This window comes from Thalassophryne amazonica, chromosome 17 (genome assembly GCF_902500255.1).
Source record: "Thalassophryne amazonica chromosome 17, fThaAma1.1, whole genome shotgun sequence".
Classification (NCBI taxonomy): domain Eukaryota; kingdom Metazoa; phylum Chordata; class Actinopteri; order Batrachoidiformes; family Batrachoididae; genus Thalassophryne; species Thalassophryne amazonica.
In genome coordinates, this window is record NC_047119.1 from 17,881,687 (window position 1) to 17,901,448 (window position 19,762).

The 19,762-nt window shown below is 41.6% G+C and overlaps 2 protein-coding genes across 5 annotated transcripts in view; both read right to left on the reverse strand.

The window, feature by feature from the left end:
• LOC117529428 (guanine nucleotide-binding protein G(q) subunit alpha-like) overlaps positions 1 to 12,846 on the reverse strand; it is a 43,148-nt gene extending 30,302 nt beyond the window's left edge. The window contains exons 1-2 of one of the 2 annotated variants that reach the window (XM_034192211.1): positions 12,628 to 12,846; positions 12,275 to 12,416 (exon numbers count right to left, since the gene is read on the reverse strand). In XM_034192211.1, the coding sequence (XP_034048102.1) occupies positions 12,275 to 12,410 (136 nt within the window). In that variant the 5' untranslated portion in view covers positions 12,411 to 12,416; positions 12,628 to 12,846. The other variant, XM_034192209.1, reaches the window with a different exon arrangement.
• A 3,876-nt stretch (positions 12,847 to 16,722) lies between these two features.
• The window catches only part of hnrpkl (heterogeneous nuclear ribonucleoprotein K, like), a 54,927-nt gene continuing 51,887 nt past the window's right edge, over positions 16,723 to 19,762 (reverse strand). For all 3 annotated transcript variants that reach the window (XM_034192289.1, XM_034192290.1, XM_034192291.1), the window contains one exon: positions 16,723 to 17,623. In XM_034192289.1, the coding sequence (XP_034048180.1) occupies positions 17,593 to 17,623 (31 nt within the window). In that variant the 3' untranslated portion in view covers positions 16,723 to 17,592. The remainder of the gene's footprint in view (positions 17,624 to 19,762) is intronic.

The window sequence follows — 19,762 nt, forward strand, 5'->3', positions numbered from 1 at the left end:
TTGAGTTCTTTTTTTCATAGCACAAAAAAACAAACAGATTCAATATTTACTTAGGATTTTTAATCTGCCTTTTAACTTCGGTTTCACAAAATATACTAAAGTAAAACAAATTAAACACCTACAGTATACTTATTATCAGTATTAATGCATGAAAACACCAAATAAAATCAGATAACAGGTCACTCTTTTGTTTTACATTTTTAATATTAATGAATCATCTCATCATCATCATCTTCATTTTCTGAAGCTTAATTTTGTCTTTTATATTCCAAAACAAACTGCCATTGGCTATGAAACAGTGTGAAATTCTCTCCCCAGTTCCAAGCTATGTCTCTGTCAATGACGTCTTATTTAAACACAAACATATTAGGCATGAGAATCTCATCACTGACAGCGATTTGATACGCATCTCAATACACAACCAGCGATATGATACATATAGTGATACATGATGATACGATGCGATAGATTCACCCGTTACCGATTCAATGCGATTTGATTATGTATTTGATGGCGATTCAATTCTTCATAATGCGATTTGGTGCAATACGATGCGATTCAATATGATGCAAAGAAATTATACCAAAAATTCAAATAGAGAATAAGAAGCTGCAGTTGAGTATGGTACTATGTTATTCTTCTTCTGATTCTACTAGAGACAGAGGATTTGTTTTACTCCTTATAAGCAGCATATTTTCCAGATTCAACATTAAGAAACAGGAATCAGTTCCTTCATATTTGGAACCCTTTTCATCACAGTTAGAACTTAAACAGTACAGTACACAGTAAGACATCATCACTTTCAATGAGTGACTTAAAGTGAGTCACTCACTGACAGACAGAGTACGGCCTTGGCAAAAGTCATTTGAGATACTTTTCTCACCAGTTTTCTGGAGCGCCACTCGATATACAATCTGAGGAATCCGAGTTAGGCGGACCAGCGGCGGGCCACAGCATTCTTTACATATGACCTGCTTCTTGTCAAGTTTCCCATCTTTTTTTAAAAAATATCTCCAAATGCCTGATTTAAATGTTTTAGGTGCACCAAAAATCTCCAAATGCTTCCGCTGTTGTTGTGGGCCTCAATTTTGAAATAGATTTGTTGCGGTAGAAATGTGCTTTCAGGTTTCCGTCGAAGCAGTGATGGTGCATTTTATGTTTTACCCCGGAAAAAAAAAAACACGATGCGATGTGACACGATTTCACCAGTCAACTGAATCGATGCACACTGAATGAATCAATACACTCGCATCGCGCACGTTTGTATCTAGATACCAATTCGTATCAATTAATCTCCACATGCCTAAAACATATCCATAGTTTAATTCTCAAATTTCACTTCTAAACACACCAAATAAAATTCAAGCGTGAATGAGTTACACTTTTGTTGTATGTTTTGTGTTTCATCAAAATACAAAAATTGGGTGATTTGCTTAAATATATGATTGTTTTCATATTCCAAAACAAAATCAGTTGTCCATCAAGTACATTGACCCCCTCTGACCCCTCTTACTAACTATGCACCCGTCAGTCCCTCATTTAAACACAAATTCAACACTCTCATTTTAATTCCCAGTTTTCCTCTCTGAACACACTAAATAAAATCAAATAATGGGTAATTTTTTACATTGTTCTTAGGCTGTTTCCCTAGTACATTACAGCTGTATGTCCTTTCAAATTTCACAAAACTGAGAAAATTTAGTTTCTACCAAAATTCAAGCATTATGTTAGTTGTTTTTTGTTGTTTTTTTTTACATGTTGCAAAATGCAGAGAGGATTGGGTGGCGGTCGAGGGCGGGTGGCCCGGCGGCCCAGTCCATGCTCACAGCCCCTGGCTGTTGGGACATGGAATGTCACCTCGCTGGGGGGGAAGGAGCCTGAGCTTGTGCGGGAGGTTGAGAGATACCAACTAGAGATAGTCGGGCTGACCTCCACTCACAGCTTGGGCTCTGGTACCCAACTCCTGGAGAGGGGCTGAACTCTTCATTTTTCTGGCATGGCCACGGGGAGAGGCGGAGAGCTGGGGTCGCATTGCTTATTGCTCCCCAGCTCAGTCGCCATGTGTTGGAGTTTACGCCAGTGAACGAGACGGTCGTGTCCCTACGCCTTCGGGTCGGGGACAGGTCTCTGACCGTTGTCTCGGCCTACGGGCCGAGCGGCAGTGCAGAGTACCCAACCTTCTTGGAGTCCCTGGGAGGGGTACTAGATAGCGCTCCGACTGGGGACTCCATTGTTCTCCTGGGGGATTTCAACGCCCACGTGGGCGGCGACAGTGAGACCTGGAGGGGGGTGATCAGGAAGCACGGCCTCCCCGATCTGAACCCAAGTGGTGTTCAGTTGTTGGACTTCTGTGCTAGTCACAGTTTGTCCATCACGAACACCATGTTCGAGCACAAGGGTGTCCATATGTGCACGTGGCACCAGGACACCCTGAGCCGGAGGTCGATGATCGACTTTGAAGTCGTATCATCTGACCTTCGGCCACGTGTCTCGGACACTCGAGTGAAGAGAGGGGCAGAGCTGTCGACCGATCACCACCTGGTGGTGAGTTGGATCCGCTGGGAGGGGAGGAAGCCGGTCAGACCTGGCAGGCCCAAACGTATCGTGAGGGTCTGCTGGGAACGACTGGCGGAACCCTCTGTCAGCGAGGTCTTCAACTCCCACCTCCGGGAGAGCTTCTCCCAGATCCCGGGGGAGGTTGGAGACATGGAGTCCGACTGGACCATGTTCTTCACCTCCACTGTTCATGTGGCTGCTCGTAGCTGTGGTCACAAGGTCTCTGGTGCCTGTCGCGGCGGCAATCCCCGAACCCGGTGGTGGACGCCGGAAGTAAGGGATGCCGTCAAGCTGAAGAAGGAGTCATACTACATCGAGAGCCACAAACCACCGGATCATTTCGAAACGGATGGCTCTGTGGATCCGAGACCGTCATGTGCACTTTCTCTGGTTATCACAAGAGCTGGACATCAGCCATTTTCCGGTAGATTTCACTTTTAACAAGAGATTTTGTCATGGAAAGCCGAGCGGAGGCTTTGCGCGTCACGACCGATTTGCTGATGGAGCAAGATAAAGGAACACCTCCGTTTTGGTCTCACAGGACGGCTCTGAGATGGTGTTCAGACAGCTGTCAGTGGTTTTTCCATCGAGTGATTATCCGAGAAATTGTGGATGTGCCTGGACATGCCAGAACATGTCCCGTGAGGCTTCATCACGGCGTTGCTGTGCGCTATGCGGCACCGCCGCGACGTGTGAAGCCTCCACTCCTCTTTCCATGACAAAAACTCCTGTAACAGTGGAATGTGCCGTTCATTTCCAAACCGGACGCTGTGTTTTATCCGGGACGTCGTCTGACTAGCACAGGAATTGTGAAAAGACGTGGACATCAGCACTTTTTCGGCACATTGAGACAGACGTGCGGAGGAAGCCCGTAAAATTTTCACCGAAAGCCAGATAAATTTTTCGAATGGTTTCCAGCTGCCAGTCTCTAACAGTTTGTGAAAAAATTCTGATGGAAAAAAAGACCAAATCATTCCACCATTTCCTGACAATGAAAATCCGCCGAGGGGCTGGACCACTCCTCACTCAAAGCCTGCTCACAGGCGAATGACGCAACCGACAGGCGTGGAAAAACTCACGCATGCGCACGAGGGTTCAAGCTTGTCTGACGCAATCACACGTGATTCAAATCCATATGGTTTTTGAAAAATAATAAGGTCAGATACTTTTCTAATAGACCTCGTACAGTGACACTTAGCAATTTTTATGGTACCACCATAACTCAAAATATCGTACTATACGTATAATAAGACATCCATATAATTTGTTTAATTTTATATGAAATAATAAAAGCTTCAGATCAAAGATCATTCTCTACATCAAAATATAATAATAATTATAATTTATTAATTTATATAGCGCCAAATCACGACAAAGTCGCACCAAGGCGCTTCACATAATTCACAACACAAATTAATCTAAATTCAAAATTAAAAGCAAGAAAAGCACAGTTAAAAGATAAAACACAGTAGAATAAAAAGAAATTACAAAGCAAACACAAACAGATTAAAAAATTAATGATAAGACAGTCTAAAAAAGTGGGTCTTCAGTCTTGATTTAAAAATCTCCACCGTGTCAGACTGCCAAATAACAGCAGGCAGATCATTCCAAAGAGCCGGACCACGGTAGGAAAAGGCTCTATACCCCACAGACTTTTTGTTCATCCTCGGAACACACAGAAGCCCTGCGCCCTGCGAACGCAAAGGCCTCGCAGGTACGTAGGGCTTAACCAAGTCCGCCAAGTAGGAAGGCGCCAGTCCATGAACAATTTTATAAACCAACAATAAAACTTTAAAATCCAATCTGGCAGAAACCGGTAGCCAATGAAGGTAATGTGGTCAAACCTTCTACTTTGTGTCAAAATTCTGGCAGCAGCATTCTGCACCAACTGAAGTCCTCGAATGCTAGACTGCGGCAGACCAGAAAATAAAGCATTACAATAATCCAATCTAGACGAGACAAATGCATGAATCAGAGTCTCAGCATCAGCCATAGACAGGATGGGGCGAATCTTTGCTATATTTCTCAGATGAAAGAAAGCAGTCCTCGTAATGTCCCTAATGTGGAGGTCAAAGGACAACGTAGGATCAAAGATTACCCCAAGGTTCCTCACTTTGTCAGTATGATGTATAACACATGAACCTAGGCTAAGCGCCAGCTGATCAAATTGGTGCCGATGTCTTGCTGGGCCAAGAACCATCATTTCAGTCTTATCAGAGTTCAAAAGTAGAAAGTTGCTAGACATCCAACTTCTCACTGCTGCAAGACAGTCCTGTAAAGATTTTATGTGGACAGGATTTCCAGCAGCTATCGGCATATACAACTGAGTATCATCAGCATAACAATGAAAAGCAACCCCGAAACGCCGCAAAATGTTCCCAAGGGGTGCCATATACAGGGAAAAAAGCAGGGGACCCAGAACGGATCCCTGCGGCACCCCGAACTTCATGCCCTTAAAGTCAGAGGTAGTGTCATTGCACAAAACACAATGGGAACGACCAGACAGATAAGACGTCAGCCACACAAGAGCAGTTCCATGAATCCCGAAACAGTTTTCTAGCCTATCAAGTAGAATATGATGATCAACTGTGTCAAACGCAGCACTGAGATCCAACAACACCAATGCTGTAGTAGTATCCGAGTTCATTGCTCGCAGAAGATCATTAACTACTTTAATAAGTGCTGTTTCTGTGGAGTGATGTCTTCTAAAAGCAGACTGCAGTGGCTCAAAAAGGTCATTCTCAGTAAGATAGTCCACAAGCTGCCATGAAACCACCTTTTCCAGAATTTTAGAGCAGAATGACAGATTTGATATCGGCCTATAATTTTTAAATTCACCAGGATCAAGATTAGATTTCTTGAGTAGTGGTTTAACCACTGCAGATTTAAAACAATTTGGAACAGATCCAGAGTTTAAAGAAAGGTTAACAATTTCCAGCACAGTCGGCCCAAGAATGGGCCAAAGATCCTTAAACAATTTTGTTGGTATAGGATCAAATAAACAAGTTGTGCTTCTAGTAGACATCACGAGTTTCGTCAGCACACCTTGTGAGATACTGTTAAATTCCATGAATCTAGGTAGCACCTCAGTAGTAGTCCCCAGCTCAGTAGCTGGATACAATGATTCAACCAAAGTATGCTGAGATGTGCTCAACCTAATATCTTCTATTTTCTTTTCGAAATAGTCCAGAAAGTCCTGTGCTGAAAAAGGAGAACGACCAACAGGTGGCTGTCCATGAATAAGAAATGCCACTGTATCAAACAAGAACTTTGAGTTATGCTTGTTTTTGTTGATCAATTCAGAATAATACGCCTGCTTCGTAGCCAATAAAGCATGCTTATAATCTAAAATAGCTTCACGCCACGCAAGGTGAAACACCTCTAGTTTGGAACTACGCCATTTCCGTTCCAACCCTCTAGCCTTCTTCCTAAGGTCACGCAAATAACTACTGAACCAGGGTGTCTGTGCTCTGGGAAGGCGTGGCTTTAATAGAGGAGGCGCAATCTTATCAAGTGTGGTTTTTAGCACTAAATTCAGGCTATCTGCAAGACTATCTACTGACTGAAATTTCATCAAGCTTGAAGTTAGGATTTCAGGTAGTCTTGCTTCGAGTTCAGTCAAAGTTGAAGGTTTAATTTGTCGCCGCAATGATAGGCAAGGTTGTTGCTCCACTAAACGCGGCAGCGTAATTGTAAACCTAATAAGCGAGTGGTCAGAGACCACTGATGCAAGAGGCAGGATGTCGATATTTGTGACAGCAAGGCCACGTGCAAGAACCAAATCCAGAGTATTACCACTGATATGCGTTGAACCATGAACAAACTGCTGAAATCCTAATGCATCCATGATTTCCATAAATGATTTACCAAGGGGATCAGAGGGCTTATTTATATGAATGTTAAAGTCACCAATAATCAAAATGTTGTCTACACTAGTTGAAAGACTAGAGATGAATGTGCCAAATTCATCTAAAAAATCAGAATATGGGCCAGGAGGCCTGTAGACAGTGACAATATAACATAGCTGATTTCCAGTTTTATGACCCTGACAGTACTTAGCATCATGGGCATAACGGAGAATCAGATGCTCAAATGAATTATATTTCTGACCCCCAACAGTTACTAAAGTAAACCTGGATTTATAAATAAAAGCAACACCCCCGCCTTTCTTCACATCACGTGAAACGTGACTAAAAGTGTACTCCGGTGGGCAGGCCTCATTCAGAGGAAGGACAGCTGTGGATTTAATCCAGGTTTCACATAATCCAAACATATCCAGACGATGATCCACAATTAAGTCATTCACTTCAGAGACAATGAAGTATGACAAAAATATGACATCAAATAAAAGTTCACTATGATTTGTACATATTTTCCTTTTTCTGCCAATGATGCAGACTCTCTCTGATTGAACAGTTACAACTTCAGTTAGCATTACTGAAGATGATTCAGTTTCATTGTGAATTTAAATTAAAAGAAATTAGCAAAATGGACCCTACATGAAACTTATGAGCTTATATGACTTCAGTTCACTCTGATATCATATTCAATATCTACTCAGTTTCCAGAGTTTTTCTGTAAAATCATATTTTAAATCAATAATAGTAAACTGAATCAAATATGAATGTAATTTTTAGATTTTTATTATAACCTTTATTTTAGCTTATAGCGTCACCTTATGCAGTGACTGGAAGGATTTTAATGTCAAAATTCAATTCAAATGTATGTATGTTTTTTTTCCTCCAACAAGCCACAAGCTGCTTGGGTGGGCGTGTCTTATTTTTCCACATGGGGTTGTGCTGATTTTTCCCCTCTTGGTTTGGACTCGAGAGACATGCTTTGCTATTAATTCAGAAGGCATATTTTTTTTAAAATCTTTTTCAATAATTAACAACATTTGACTAAAATTTTAACAGTTGTTATCATTTGAATGTGTTTCAGTGACTTTTTTGGGCTGCACTGAAAAGTGCTGGTGGCTACGTTAATCAACACTGATTTCTAACCCGATACACACACACACCTCACCGCATCATTAAACACACAACACAAATGCACAAATGACAACTCATGAATTATGTTCACAATGTCTTTTACAAGTGAATTTTCACAGTGAATTTTCTCCGCCAGTGGGCTGGCTTGACATGGTCCACCAAAAGGTGTTCGGCTTAATATGTCGACCAAAGTTTTTTTACTGTCTCCATTACAATTTCAATATGAAACAATATCTTACTCATTATATTAAAAGTAGTGTGGTTACCTTTGATTACAATGGAGAAAATAATTTATTTATTCCCACACGTGGCAGGTATAAATTCCCAACAGATGGTAGTTTCGCACCATTGGCTCCTCAGCCAAGCACATACACCAAATATCTGAATCTGCGGTTCCTCTCGTACTGAGCAGGATTACTACTGAAACAACACATCATCAGTAGGGTAAAACTGACCTGTCTCATGACGGTCTAAACCCAGCTCACATTCCCCATTAGTGAGTGAACAATCCAATGCTTGGTGAATTCTGCTTCACAATGATAGGAAGAGCCAATATCGAAGGATCAAAAAGCATGCTATGAACGCTTGGCCGCCACAAGCCATTTATCCCTGTGGTAACTTTTCTGACACCTCCTGCTCAAAACTAAAAAAGTCAGAAGGATCGTGAGGCCCCATTTCATGGTTTGTATTGAGTGTATTCATACTGAAAATCAAGATCAAGCAAGCTTTTGCCCTTCTGCTCCACAGGCGGTTTCTATCCTCCCTGAATCTAAATCACTTGCAGATCAGGTCGTCTGCAAGTGTGGAAGGAGATGAGAACCATCACTGGTAAGAAGGCAGACCAGATGATGGAAGCTCATTGGCCTACATGAGGCCAATGTGCTGAACCTGTTCTTCAACAACAGGTTTGCCAACATGGACTCTGCCCAGCCTGCCCCCACTCCCCTCCCTCCACTACACCCTCATTCTCCTCGACGCCTCCCGTCACCGTCACTGCTGAGGATATGAGAAGAGAATTTAGTCGCCTGTGTCCACGAAAGCCTGCGGGTCCTGGCAGCCCCACAGTGCTGAAAGGATGTGCTATCCAGCTGTGTGGGATTTCCCAGCATATTTTAAACTTGAGTCTGAGCCAGATGGTTGTTCCTAAGTGGTGGAAAACCTCATGTCTGGTCCCTGTGTCCAAGAAGAAGAACCCCAACGCACTTGATGACTACAGACCTGTGGCCCTAACATCACAAGTTATTAAGTCACTTGAGAGGTTCATCCTGAGGCACCTCCGCACAGTCGTGGAACCATCGCTGGACCCCTGCAGTTTGCGTACCAGGAGGATGCCATCATCTTCATGCTGAACAGAGCTTACGCTCACCTGGAGGAAGCAGGCAGCACTGTGAGGACTGTGGTGGACAGGTTTGGAGAGTGGTATGGACACAACCACCTGCAGTTCAACATATCTAAGTTGAAGGAGCTGGTGGAGGACTTCAGAAGATGGAAGACCTGTCCCAACCCAGATCCATCATTGGAATTGAGATGGACATTATGGACTACTACAAGTACCTGGGTGTCCACATAGACAACAAAATGGAGTGGACTGTAAACACAGATGCTGTGTATAAGAAAGGTCAGAGCTGACTGTACTTCCTCAGGAAGCTCAGATCTTTCAATATCTGCAGAAATATGTTGCAGATGTTTTATCACTCAGAAATAAAATAATTTCCTTCGGGATAAATAAAGTTGATCATACTCTTATTCTTAATACCTTCAGTGACCGCATTTCATGCCATTTGCATTTTTTTCCCTAACGCGTGATGACCACTGATGCTATTTTCATTGTTTGCAATGGGCAAGTTTAACTGGAACCCCCCACCCAACCCATAAATAATATAAAAGAGGTGGTAGAGGTGGGCGATACCGGGAATTTTGGTACTGATCCGATACCAAGTAAATACAGGCCCAGTATCACCGATATTGATACCGATACTTTTTCATATTTAAGCTTCATAGCTCCAAAGGATCCAAAAGACCTAGGATAGAATTTTGCCGAACATTGTACGTGACAACAAAATACATGAAATACTTGTTTAAAAAAATATCACTCAACACAACTTAAAACAAAATCTCCTGAGGTAGAGGGCTGACAAACCACAATACAAGGGTGCGCTGCTCCATGTTGTGTGACACAGCGCAGCGCTGCTCTTACAGACAGAGAGTAGACTTTGATGAATCTGCGTGCGCAGCAGTCAGTGCGTGCGGGAGAGAAAAAAAAGCTTGAGTATCAATCGTTTTACACAAGGATCGTTCACAATATCAATACCAGTGTTGGTATCGATATTATCGATATTAGGATCGATCCGCCCACCTCTAGATTGTGGGTGTCTGAAATATATCTAGTTTCACCCCTGTCAACAATTCTTCATTTCAACAGAAATTCATCACCCAATTTTAATTCACAATTTACATTTATGAAAGGAACGGCCGCCATGTCCATAACTCTCATTTGGCTATTCGCACGGCAAGACTCTGGTGGTAAAACTTGGAACTACTTGTATAAACAAATGCAGCGGGATAAAGGTCCCGGGTCCTGATTGAAAAGACGTTCCCGCTAGCTTGGCTAACGGGGAATTCCCCTTTGGCTGACCTGGTAGAGGAATGGACTTTAGTGCGAGCCGTCCAGGTTCGATCCCACCGCCGTCCCGGCCACAAAGGTCCTGTGGTCACACAAACATACTGCATTTTGCCACCAGATTCTTGCCGTGCGAATAGTGAAATGAGAGTTATGGACACGGCCGAATAATAATAAAACAATAATAATCAAGATCGAAAAATATTAAAGGAGTTATGACATCTTGAATGCAGTACGTTTGTTATACAAGTAGTTCCAAGTTTTACCACCAGAGTCTTGCCGTGCAAATATACAGTAGTGCTATGTGACTAAAAAGATTAATCCAGGTTTTGAGTATATTTCTTATCGTTACATGGGAAACAAGATACCAGTAGATTCAGTAGATTCTCACAAATCCAACAAGACCAAGCATTCATGATATGCACACTCTTAAGGCTATGAAATTGGGCTATTAGTAAAAAAAAAAGTAGAAAAAGGGGTGTTCACAATAATAGTAGCATCTGCTGTTGACGCTACAAACTCAAAACTGTTATGTTCAAACTGATTTATTAGCAATCCTGTGAATCACTAAACTAGTATTTAGTTGTATAACCACAGTTTTGCATGATTTCTTCACATCTGCGAGGCATTAATTTTGTTGGTTTGGAACCAAGATTTTGCTCATTTACTAGTGTGCTTGGGGTCATTGTCTTGTTGAAACACCCATTTCAAGGGCATGACCTCTTCAAGTATTTTGACATATCCAAACTGATCCATGATACCTGGTATGTGATATATAGGCCCAACACCATAGTAGGAGAAACATGCCCATATCATGATGCTTGCACCACCATGCTTCACTGTCTTCACTGTGAACTGTGGCTTGAATTCAGAGTTTGGGGGTCGTCTCACAAACTGTCTGCGACTCTTGGACCCAAAAAGAACAATTTTACTCTCATCAGTCCACAAAATATTCCTCCATTTCTCTTTAGGCCAGTTGATGTGTTCTTTGGCAAATTGTAACGTCTTTTGTTTAACAGAGGGACTTTGCAGGGGATTCTTGCAAATAAATTAGCTTCACACAGGCGTCTTCTAACTGTCACAGCACTTACAGGTAACTCCAGACTGTCTTTGATCATCCTGGAGCTGATCAATGGGTGAGCCTTTGCCATTCTGGTTATTCTTCTATCCATTTTGATGGTTGTTTTCCGTTTTCTTCCACACGTCTCTGGTTTTTTTGTCCATTTTAAAGCATTGAGATCATTGTAGATAAACAGCCTATAAGTTTTTGCACCTGCGTATACGTTTTCCCCTCTCCAATCAAGTTATTAATCAAACTACGCTGTTCTTCTGAACAATGTCTTAAACGTCCCATTTTCCTCAGACTTTCAAAGAGAAAAGCATGTTCAACAGGTGCTGGCTTCATCCTTAAATAGGGGACACCTGATTCACACCTGTTTGTTCCACAAAATTGACAAACTCACTGACTGAATGCCACACTACTATTATTGTGAACACCCCCTTTTCTACTTTTTTTTACTAATAGCCCAATATCATAGCCTTAAGAGTGTGCATATCATGAATGCTTGGTCTTGTTGGATTTGTGAGAATCTACTAAATCTACTGGTACCTTGTTTCCCATGTAACAATAAGAAATATAATCAAAACCTGGATTAATCCTTTTAGTCACATAGCACTACTATTATTCTGAACACTACTGTACCAGAGTCTTGCTGTGCGAATAGCCAAATGACAGTTATGGACACGGCCGCCGTGCGAATAGCCACGGCCTTTATGAAAACACTAAGTAAGATCAGATAATGGGTAATTTTTTGACGTTTGATATTGCTCTATTTTCACAAAGCTCAACTTGCTTTTATTTTAAAATTTTATTAATTGATGACCAAGTACACCCCACCCCATGGCAGTTCCCATTTCTAGCTACGCCTCTGTCATACCTCATTTAATCACTAATTCAGTAGTTATTGCTAAAGATAGTTATCTTTGGTTGTTCTAATGTGTGAAGGCCTGCATGTGCAGTCTGATGTGGACTGGATGTGTCCCTATTTGTCCAGCGGAGGCGCATCATTGCGCACTTGTTGTTTGCGAGTCGCTGGTCGCTTCTTACCGAGCAAAAGGATCTTGTATTCCCGTCGGGAGTCCCTCTTGTCCCGGCGGAGTTGCCTCTCGATCTCATCGTTGATCCTTCGAGCCTCTTTGGCCTCCGGACCGAGGCAGCAGCTCCCCACGGAGCTCAGAATCATCTTCTCCTTACGAGGCACACAAACACCACAAAAAACTCGCACTTTCAGTTCTCCCAGACACATTTTTTTTTTTTGCGCCAAAGCTTTAGCAAACGTAAAATGAGGAAGTTATTACTGTCAAACTTGCATTTTAGCTCGTTATTCCTCAAGCAAAAAATAAAGTAACTTTGAGCAACAAGTTAAAAAACCAAAGTAGTTTTTTTTTTTTTTTTTTTACCCCTTTAGGCGAGTCTCGATGGTGGGCTGAAAGTGGCGCAGTTTTTACTCCATAACGCCGTTAAAAATGCTAAAAAGTCGCACTCTCCAACGGGTCACCTCCTTTTATTTGCCAGCTCTGTCGCGCACTTTGTGTCCCGTGTGTGTTCCAGGGTATAGACGGCACCATGTGACCGAGGGCTGTCCCTGCTGAGAAACGTTGCTGTGAGTTTATTACATTACGGGAGCAGATTTCCGGTCTTAACCAGAAAATGTATGAGACACTTATGGGAGTAAACAGGCTGAAGAGAGGAGATCCACATCTCTCACTGCCAAAACGCTACATTTTCACAGGCAAAATTCATTATGTGGCAGCAAAGCCACAGGTAATCATAAATAAGAGAACAGCAATTTACTGTTTACTACATTATGTTTGTTGGCACAGGCGGATTTGTGTTTCCTCGGGTCCCATTGCGGTGTTACACAGCCCCCCCCCCCCCCCCCACTCTCCAACAGTGTTGCCAAAAAAATAAAACAATTTAAAATAAAATAAAAATCTCACCAGAAGTCACTAATGGATCTCTGAAATGTAAAAGTTGCTAGATTACCATTGTGTGTCAAATTAGATGCTTTAAAGGCTGCACCCTTCAAAAAAATAAAATAAAATTTAAATTTTTAAAATATTATCAGTTATCATGGTTTTCTGAAGGGTGTAAAAAGCCATAATAATAATGATTTTATCATATACCTATAAATGATAAATGTTGTATGGTTTTCTGAAAGGTGTAAAAAGCCATATTCATTGGTGAACAACTTGATTTTATCATATTATCATTATCATCATATATTTGTATGATCCATATCTGGGGTCCTCATCACTGAGGTACCTCTGCATGCTGGTACATGCCCAGAGATACGCACCACTTGGCCATGTTTTAGCTGATGTCCCTCACCATGCAAGTACTACATTTCATTCGAGTCTCCCAAAATAACAGTTGATTTGACACCTAGTCCTTCCAACAATACTCAGGGAGTCTTATCGAGAGCATTCTCTGCCAGGGCTGCACAGTGTGGTACAGTGCTGCACGTCCCAGGACAGAAAAGAGCCGTCCCGGGTGATGAAGACAGCACAGAGGATTGTAAGAGCTGAGCTCCCGGACTTAAGACTCTGTGTATGTTGAGCGCTTGCAGAGGAGAGCACGGGCCATCTGCAAGATATTCCATTTGCTCCTCTGCCGTTGGGGAAGAGGTACCATACTAATCGCCCTATAGAGATATCCCATAATCCCTTGCACACCAGAGTCACTGCAGTCAAAACAGCATAGATAATCCACACAATTGCAAATGAACAGTATACGACCAAAATGTAATTTTTTTTATGCTTTTCACCACGTTAATAAGAGACTGCATGCACGAGACCCTGAAAACTTGCTAAAATAAATATTCCAAATACATTTAACCTGCATGGAATTTAATAAACGCAATCCGAATTTCAGACATTTTATATATATTACTCTGGAACGAACAGACCAAACAGTGCTGTAAAGGACAATAAGCAGGACGTTCAAGAGCAAATTTCACTTTCCCCCAGAACGACATGAACAGGAGGCGATCACAGCTTACAGCAACTCCCATTGAAAATAACAGAGAAACAACCTGAGCTTCTAGCATGTTTACATAAAACAAACAGTAATGTCTAAAAACCCAGATAATACATTCATGACAGTTTTAGGAATAATATACAGTTTTATGTTGCGATGTTAATGCTGTTGTCCGTGTGCAGCGGTTAAAGTGCAGCCTAATCAAAGCGTCTCATAGCAGTTCTCAATGTTACAGACATCTTGCAGTGCAGCGACCTCTTCAAAGTTTTGCAAGATTTTGCAGGACTTGAAACCTCAACAGGGCGAATAAGGGCACAGACTAATAGGCTAAGGAACAGCTTTTTCCCCAGATCTGTAGCCTCCATCACCCTACCCCACACCACCCCCTCCCACAACCACTCACAGATATCAACATGTGCAATAAACAATACAGTCTGTTTACATATCTAAAACTATCCTACCTTACTAAAGCAATAAGCACCGTTTTTCTTTTGGCATTTTAAGGTCTGCCATCCTGTGAACCTGTTCATTGTTTTTTTTAAAGTTGCTGTTGTGTTGTTTTTTGTGTATAGCTGTTTGGAAAGTGCCACCAGAATTTCATTGCAGAAATGCAATGACAATAAACATCTATTCTATACTTTACGTGCAGCAAGAGGGGCTTTTCAGTCATCTCCACATGGACCATCATGTCTGTGACTGTATCAAGAGACAATCTTGATCACAGAGGGATTGCCATGACAACTTAAGGACCCTCCAAACAGATCTCATCCAAAGACACCCCTTCCCTATTAAGACACTATGTTGAAAAGTGATGCCACAAACTGCAATTTATGGAGGGTTCTCTGCCTGCTCATTCCAACAAGACATCCCCAAAATGTTGAGTGCTATATGACCGCAACATGGCACAAATGTGGGAATTCCATTCCTACTTTTGGCTGCACAAAGCACGTTGCCACCATGCTGACCAGGGGCTGGCTTATTGGTTTCATCACATCACTAGCAACACATTCAAGATTACATCTGGGCCGCAGGTACATGTACTCACCCTTACAAACTCCATTTTTGTGGCTGACATTTAGCAAAAAGAGCAACTGAGACCTGCAAATTGTGTATGTCGGTGGAAACTGCTTGAAGGTAGGATTTACAGGCATTTGAGCAGAAATGGAATATAATACTCATGATTTGCTCATTAGTGTGCTGCAACAGCTAATGGATGTGTTCATCTTAGAATGATTTCTTCATATCTACATGCAAGCAGGCTACTTCACAGAGGCTACAATGCTCATCCCGTGGTTGATTCCCGCTTAAGTTCAAGAATCTGCTTTTTTGAAGTGGGGGACCATAAACATTGCTTAACATAACGCAAGGGAACATGAATCCCCATTGCCAAACTATGCAAAGGGAAGCAAAATAGTGACTGGTGATGGCAACATGCAATCTGCAACTTCACCACTGGATGACACTAAAACATACGGTAGCTTTAAGGTTTTGCTGAAAGTGATTGAACCAACAATTCAGGATTTACGCATCATCTGTTTCAGAGAATATGCAGATTTCAGTGTTTTGGCAATACAGAACATCAGTGCTCTGACAGCACAATATCCCCCGCTGGAAAATGTTACTTTGGTACAAGTGTTTGTTACATTCTTATAACATTTCAAGGTATGTGATGGTTTATTTCAGAATGCAGGCATCCACTCATGAAACTGACAGCGTCTCAATTCGTTAATCAAGGCCCATAGCTGTCGTGAAATGAGCCCAACTTGAATGATATGATAATATGCATATTACCAAACTATAACAAGGAATTGTACCAATTTTCACAAAATCCCTCCTAAAAGTGAGAGTTGATTTCAGAATGCAAGCATCCACTCATGAAACTGAGAAGTCTAGATTTGTTAATCAAGGGCCATAATGCTGGTAAAACTGGGTCCAACTTGAATGATATAATATGCGTATTATCAACCTGTAACAATGACATGTACCATGCTTCACAAAATTCCTCCTAAAAATGTAATAGTTGGATTTCAGAACGCTTACACCCTTTTTGGGATGGACGAACGGACATACGTAAATCACAACATAACCCGCCTTCGGCCAGCGGGGAATAAAAACTTTAGGAGACTAACAACATGGGACTTTAAAATGCAACATCTTCAGGATGCTCCTTAGCAGTACTTCTCTTCAATCCAATCATATTTAATTCGAAAATATCTGGGAAGACCCAGGACACACTGGAGGGATATAGTATTCCCCAGATGGCTTTGGAATGCCTCCTGGATCCTCTCAGGAAGTTAAGATTTGGCTGAGGATAGGGAAGCATGGGTTGAGCTGCTTGATCTACTGTCACCGTGGCCCGGATAAGTGGAAGAAAAAGAATGAATGAAAAATCTCTGTTGACAAGTTTTCACAGTATAAATGTCAGCATGTAACATTGGTAACTATTTTTTTAGAAGGGTTGAAGTATTCTGCAAGAGTTCTTTACATTTGTTGAAATCACACAGAACGCTTGTTTGAACTGTATCACGCTTTATTTACTCAACACCTGCAGGTACTACAGATATCAGACGCAAAGATACCGCTATGACCCGACGGTAAACGCAATATGGGGGATGCACGCCTCCAACATCAGGCACCGTTGCAAGAGGTCTTTTATTTAAAAAAACAAAAAACAGGAAACACTTATACAAGCAACAATGGAGCTTATGTATCAAACATTATCCCAGACCGTGCACACAGGAGGTGGGCGGGGGACAGATCTTTGACAGTTTCCTTTTTGGACAATCGAAAACAAAATCAGACTTTATTCAAGCTTCAAATTATCAAACCTATGCAGAAAAAATATTTACACAGCTGTTTTTTGTGGGGGGGGGTTTTCTGGGGGTGGGGCGCTCAGAAAACTGACTCCATCCATCATCATACTGATGCACTGATTCGAATAAAAGCCCATTTACCACAAACAGCACTGAACTTTAGTGAGAAACTGAACACAGGATGTTATATGAAAATCAAAGTTTTATTAAACGACATTCTAAAACCTTGCAAGATCGTGCTTCATTTTTAGAAGAGCAAAAAAGAAAAATTATTTAAACTACATTCTGCATGCGGTAATGAAATGGAGACGCTCACAACACCAAAGGTTACCGCACAGGTGGATGTAGTCCCAACAGCAGCGGGACAGACTGACAGTTACACCAGCACAGAAAAATGTTAGCGACTCCTCGTTTGTCGTTTGACAAATTAAGATATTTCCAAACTAAATAAAATTATGAATATGTGATGGGGGGAGGGGGAACATCTATCCAAAGCAGAGGAATGTGGACTCTGAATAGACCGCGTTAACGGTGCGGCAGCTTGGCTTCACTCTCCCGCTGTTGTCGTCATCCTCAGAAGAAGCGACCGGAGTACTGCTTCACACTGAAAACAAAGCAACACAGAAACACAACAGTGACAAAATTATGCAGCTGTGCTTTGAAACACCTTACCATTAATGTGGGCGTGGAATCCATTAGCTTAGTGGGGAAATTAGCATACAAAATCAACTGTGGTGATAGTGAAGTTTATGTGGCAGGGAGGAAAATTCTTTAAGTTGAGACTGTGGTCAGTTTCTGCAGACGTGTCCATAAATGGCACAGAGGGATATGTTTTGCAAACTTAACACTCATTACTACATTGGATGACATTAAAAGTGAGGATGCCCCACTGGCTGTTCCTGCAACATCAAATATTTTGTGTCTGCTACCTACAACCCACGTGGAACGTCTTAAAGCTAAACCTAAATTTAGGCTTCTTATACATAGTACTCTGGAACCACCCCCAAATCTCAAAGGTCCAATTGTCAACCCCACTGATATCCTTAGTTTGGGTCTCATTAATAAAAGGTCATGGTCCTCAAAATCACTGTTGATAAATTATCCATTTATGGAACACCACTTAGATATGATTGGTTTATGTGAAACCTGGCTTAAACCAACTGCTGTCCTCCCCTTAAATGAAATCTGCCCACAGGCGTACACATTTAAAGGTGGGGGTGTTGCTCCAATTTATAAATCTGGGTTTAGTTTACTAGTTGTTAGGGGTATAAAATATTCATTTGCACATCTGACTGTCCGCTCTACCCAGGATACGACATATAGCCAAGGTCAGAAGATTAAAAATCAACCGTGCTATTTTGTCACCATATACAGACCCCGGGCCCATATTCTGAATTCTTAGATAAATTTGGTGAGTTTATCTCTAATTTGGCAACCCATGCAGATAACATTTTGATTGTTGGTGACTTCAACATTCATATAAATAAGCCTTCTGACCCCCTCTGCAAATCATTTACAGACATTATGGCTATATTATGATTCCAGCAATGCATTCAGGGTTCGACACACAGTGGAAATACCCTGGATTTGGTTCTCGTTTGCGCTATCGCTGTCATAAATACTGACATCATGCCTCTTGCTTCACTGATCTTCGATCACTCACATATTAAGCATAGTCTTGCTGCCGTGTTTACTGGAACAAGAACCTTATCTATTACACATCAACTCAAACTACCTGAACTTGGAGCAAGACTGCCTGATATCTTAATGTCACGTTTGGAAAATGACCATTCAGTAGACAGTCTTGTGGACAGCTTAAACTGAGTCCTCACAACCACACTCAACATGATCACTCCAGCTATATTAAAACCATGCCCCCCCCCCCCCTCAAAAAAACAGTCACCTTGATTCAATGATTACTTATGTGGCCTCAAGCATAAGACTAGAAGTGTAGTTCAGAACTAGAACTATTCCACCTTCTATGGCGCAATGCTATTCTAGACTATACAGTAGTGTTCAGAATAATAGTAGTGCTATGTGACTAAAAAGATTAATCCAGGTTTTGATGAAACAAGGTACCAGTAGATTCAGTAGATTCTCACAAATCCAACAAGACCAAGCATTCATGATATGCACACTCTTAAGGCTATGAAATTGGGCTATTAGTAAAAAAAACGTAGAAAAGGGGGTGTTCACAATAATAGTGTGGCATTCAGTCAGTGAGTTCGTCAATTTTGTGGAACAAACAGGTGTGAATCAGGTGTCCCCTATTTAAGGATGAAGCCAGCACCTGTTGAACATGCTTTTCTCTTTGAAAGCCTGAGGAAAATGGGACGTTCAAGACATTGTTCAGAAGAACAGAGTAGTTTGATTAAAAAGTTGATTGGAGAGGGGAAAACTTATACGCAGGTGCAAAAATTATAGGCTGTTCATCTACAATGATCTCCAATGCTTTAAAATGGCCCAAAAAAAAAAAAAAAAAAAAAAAGATACGCATGGAAGAAAATGGAAAACAACCATCAAAATGGATAGAAAAATAACCAGAATGGCAAAGGCTCACCCATTGATCAGCTCCAGGATGATCAAAGACAATCTGGAGTTACCTGTAAGTGCTGTGACAGTTAGAAGACACCTGTGTGAAGCTAATTTATTTGCAAGAATCCCCCGTGAAGTCCCTCTGTTAAATAAAAGACGTGCAGAAGAGGTTACAATTTGCCAAAAAAACACATCAACTGGCCTAAAG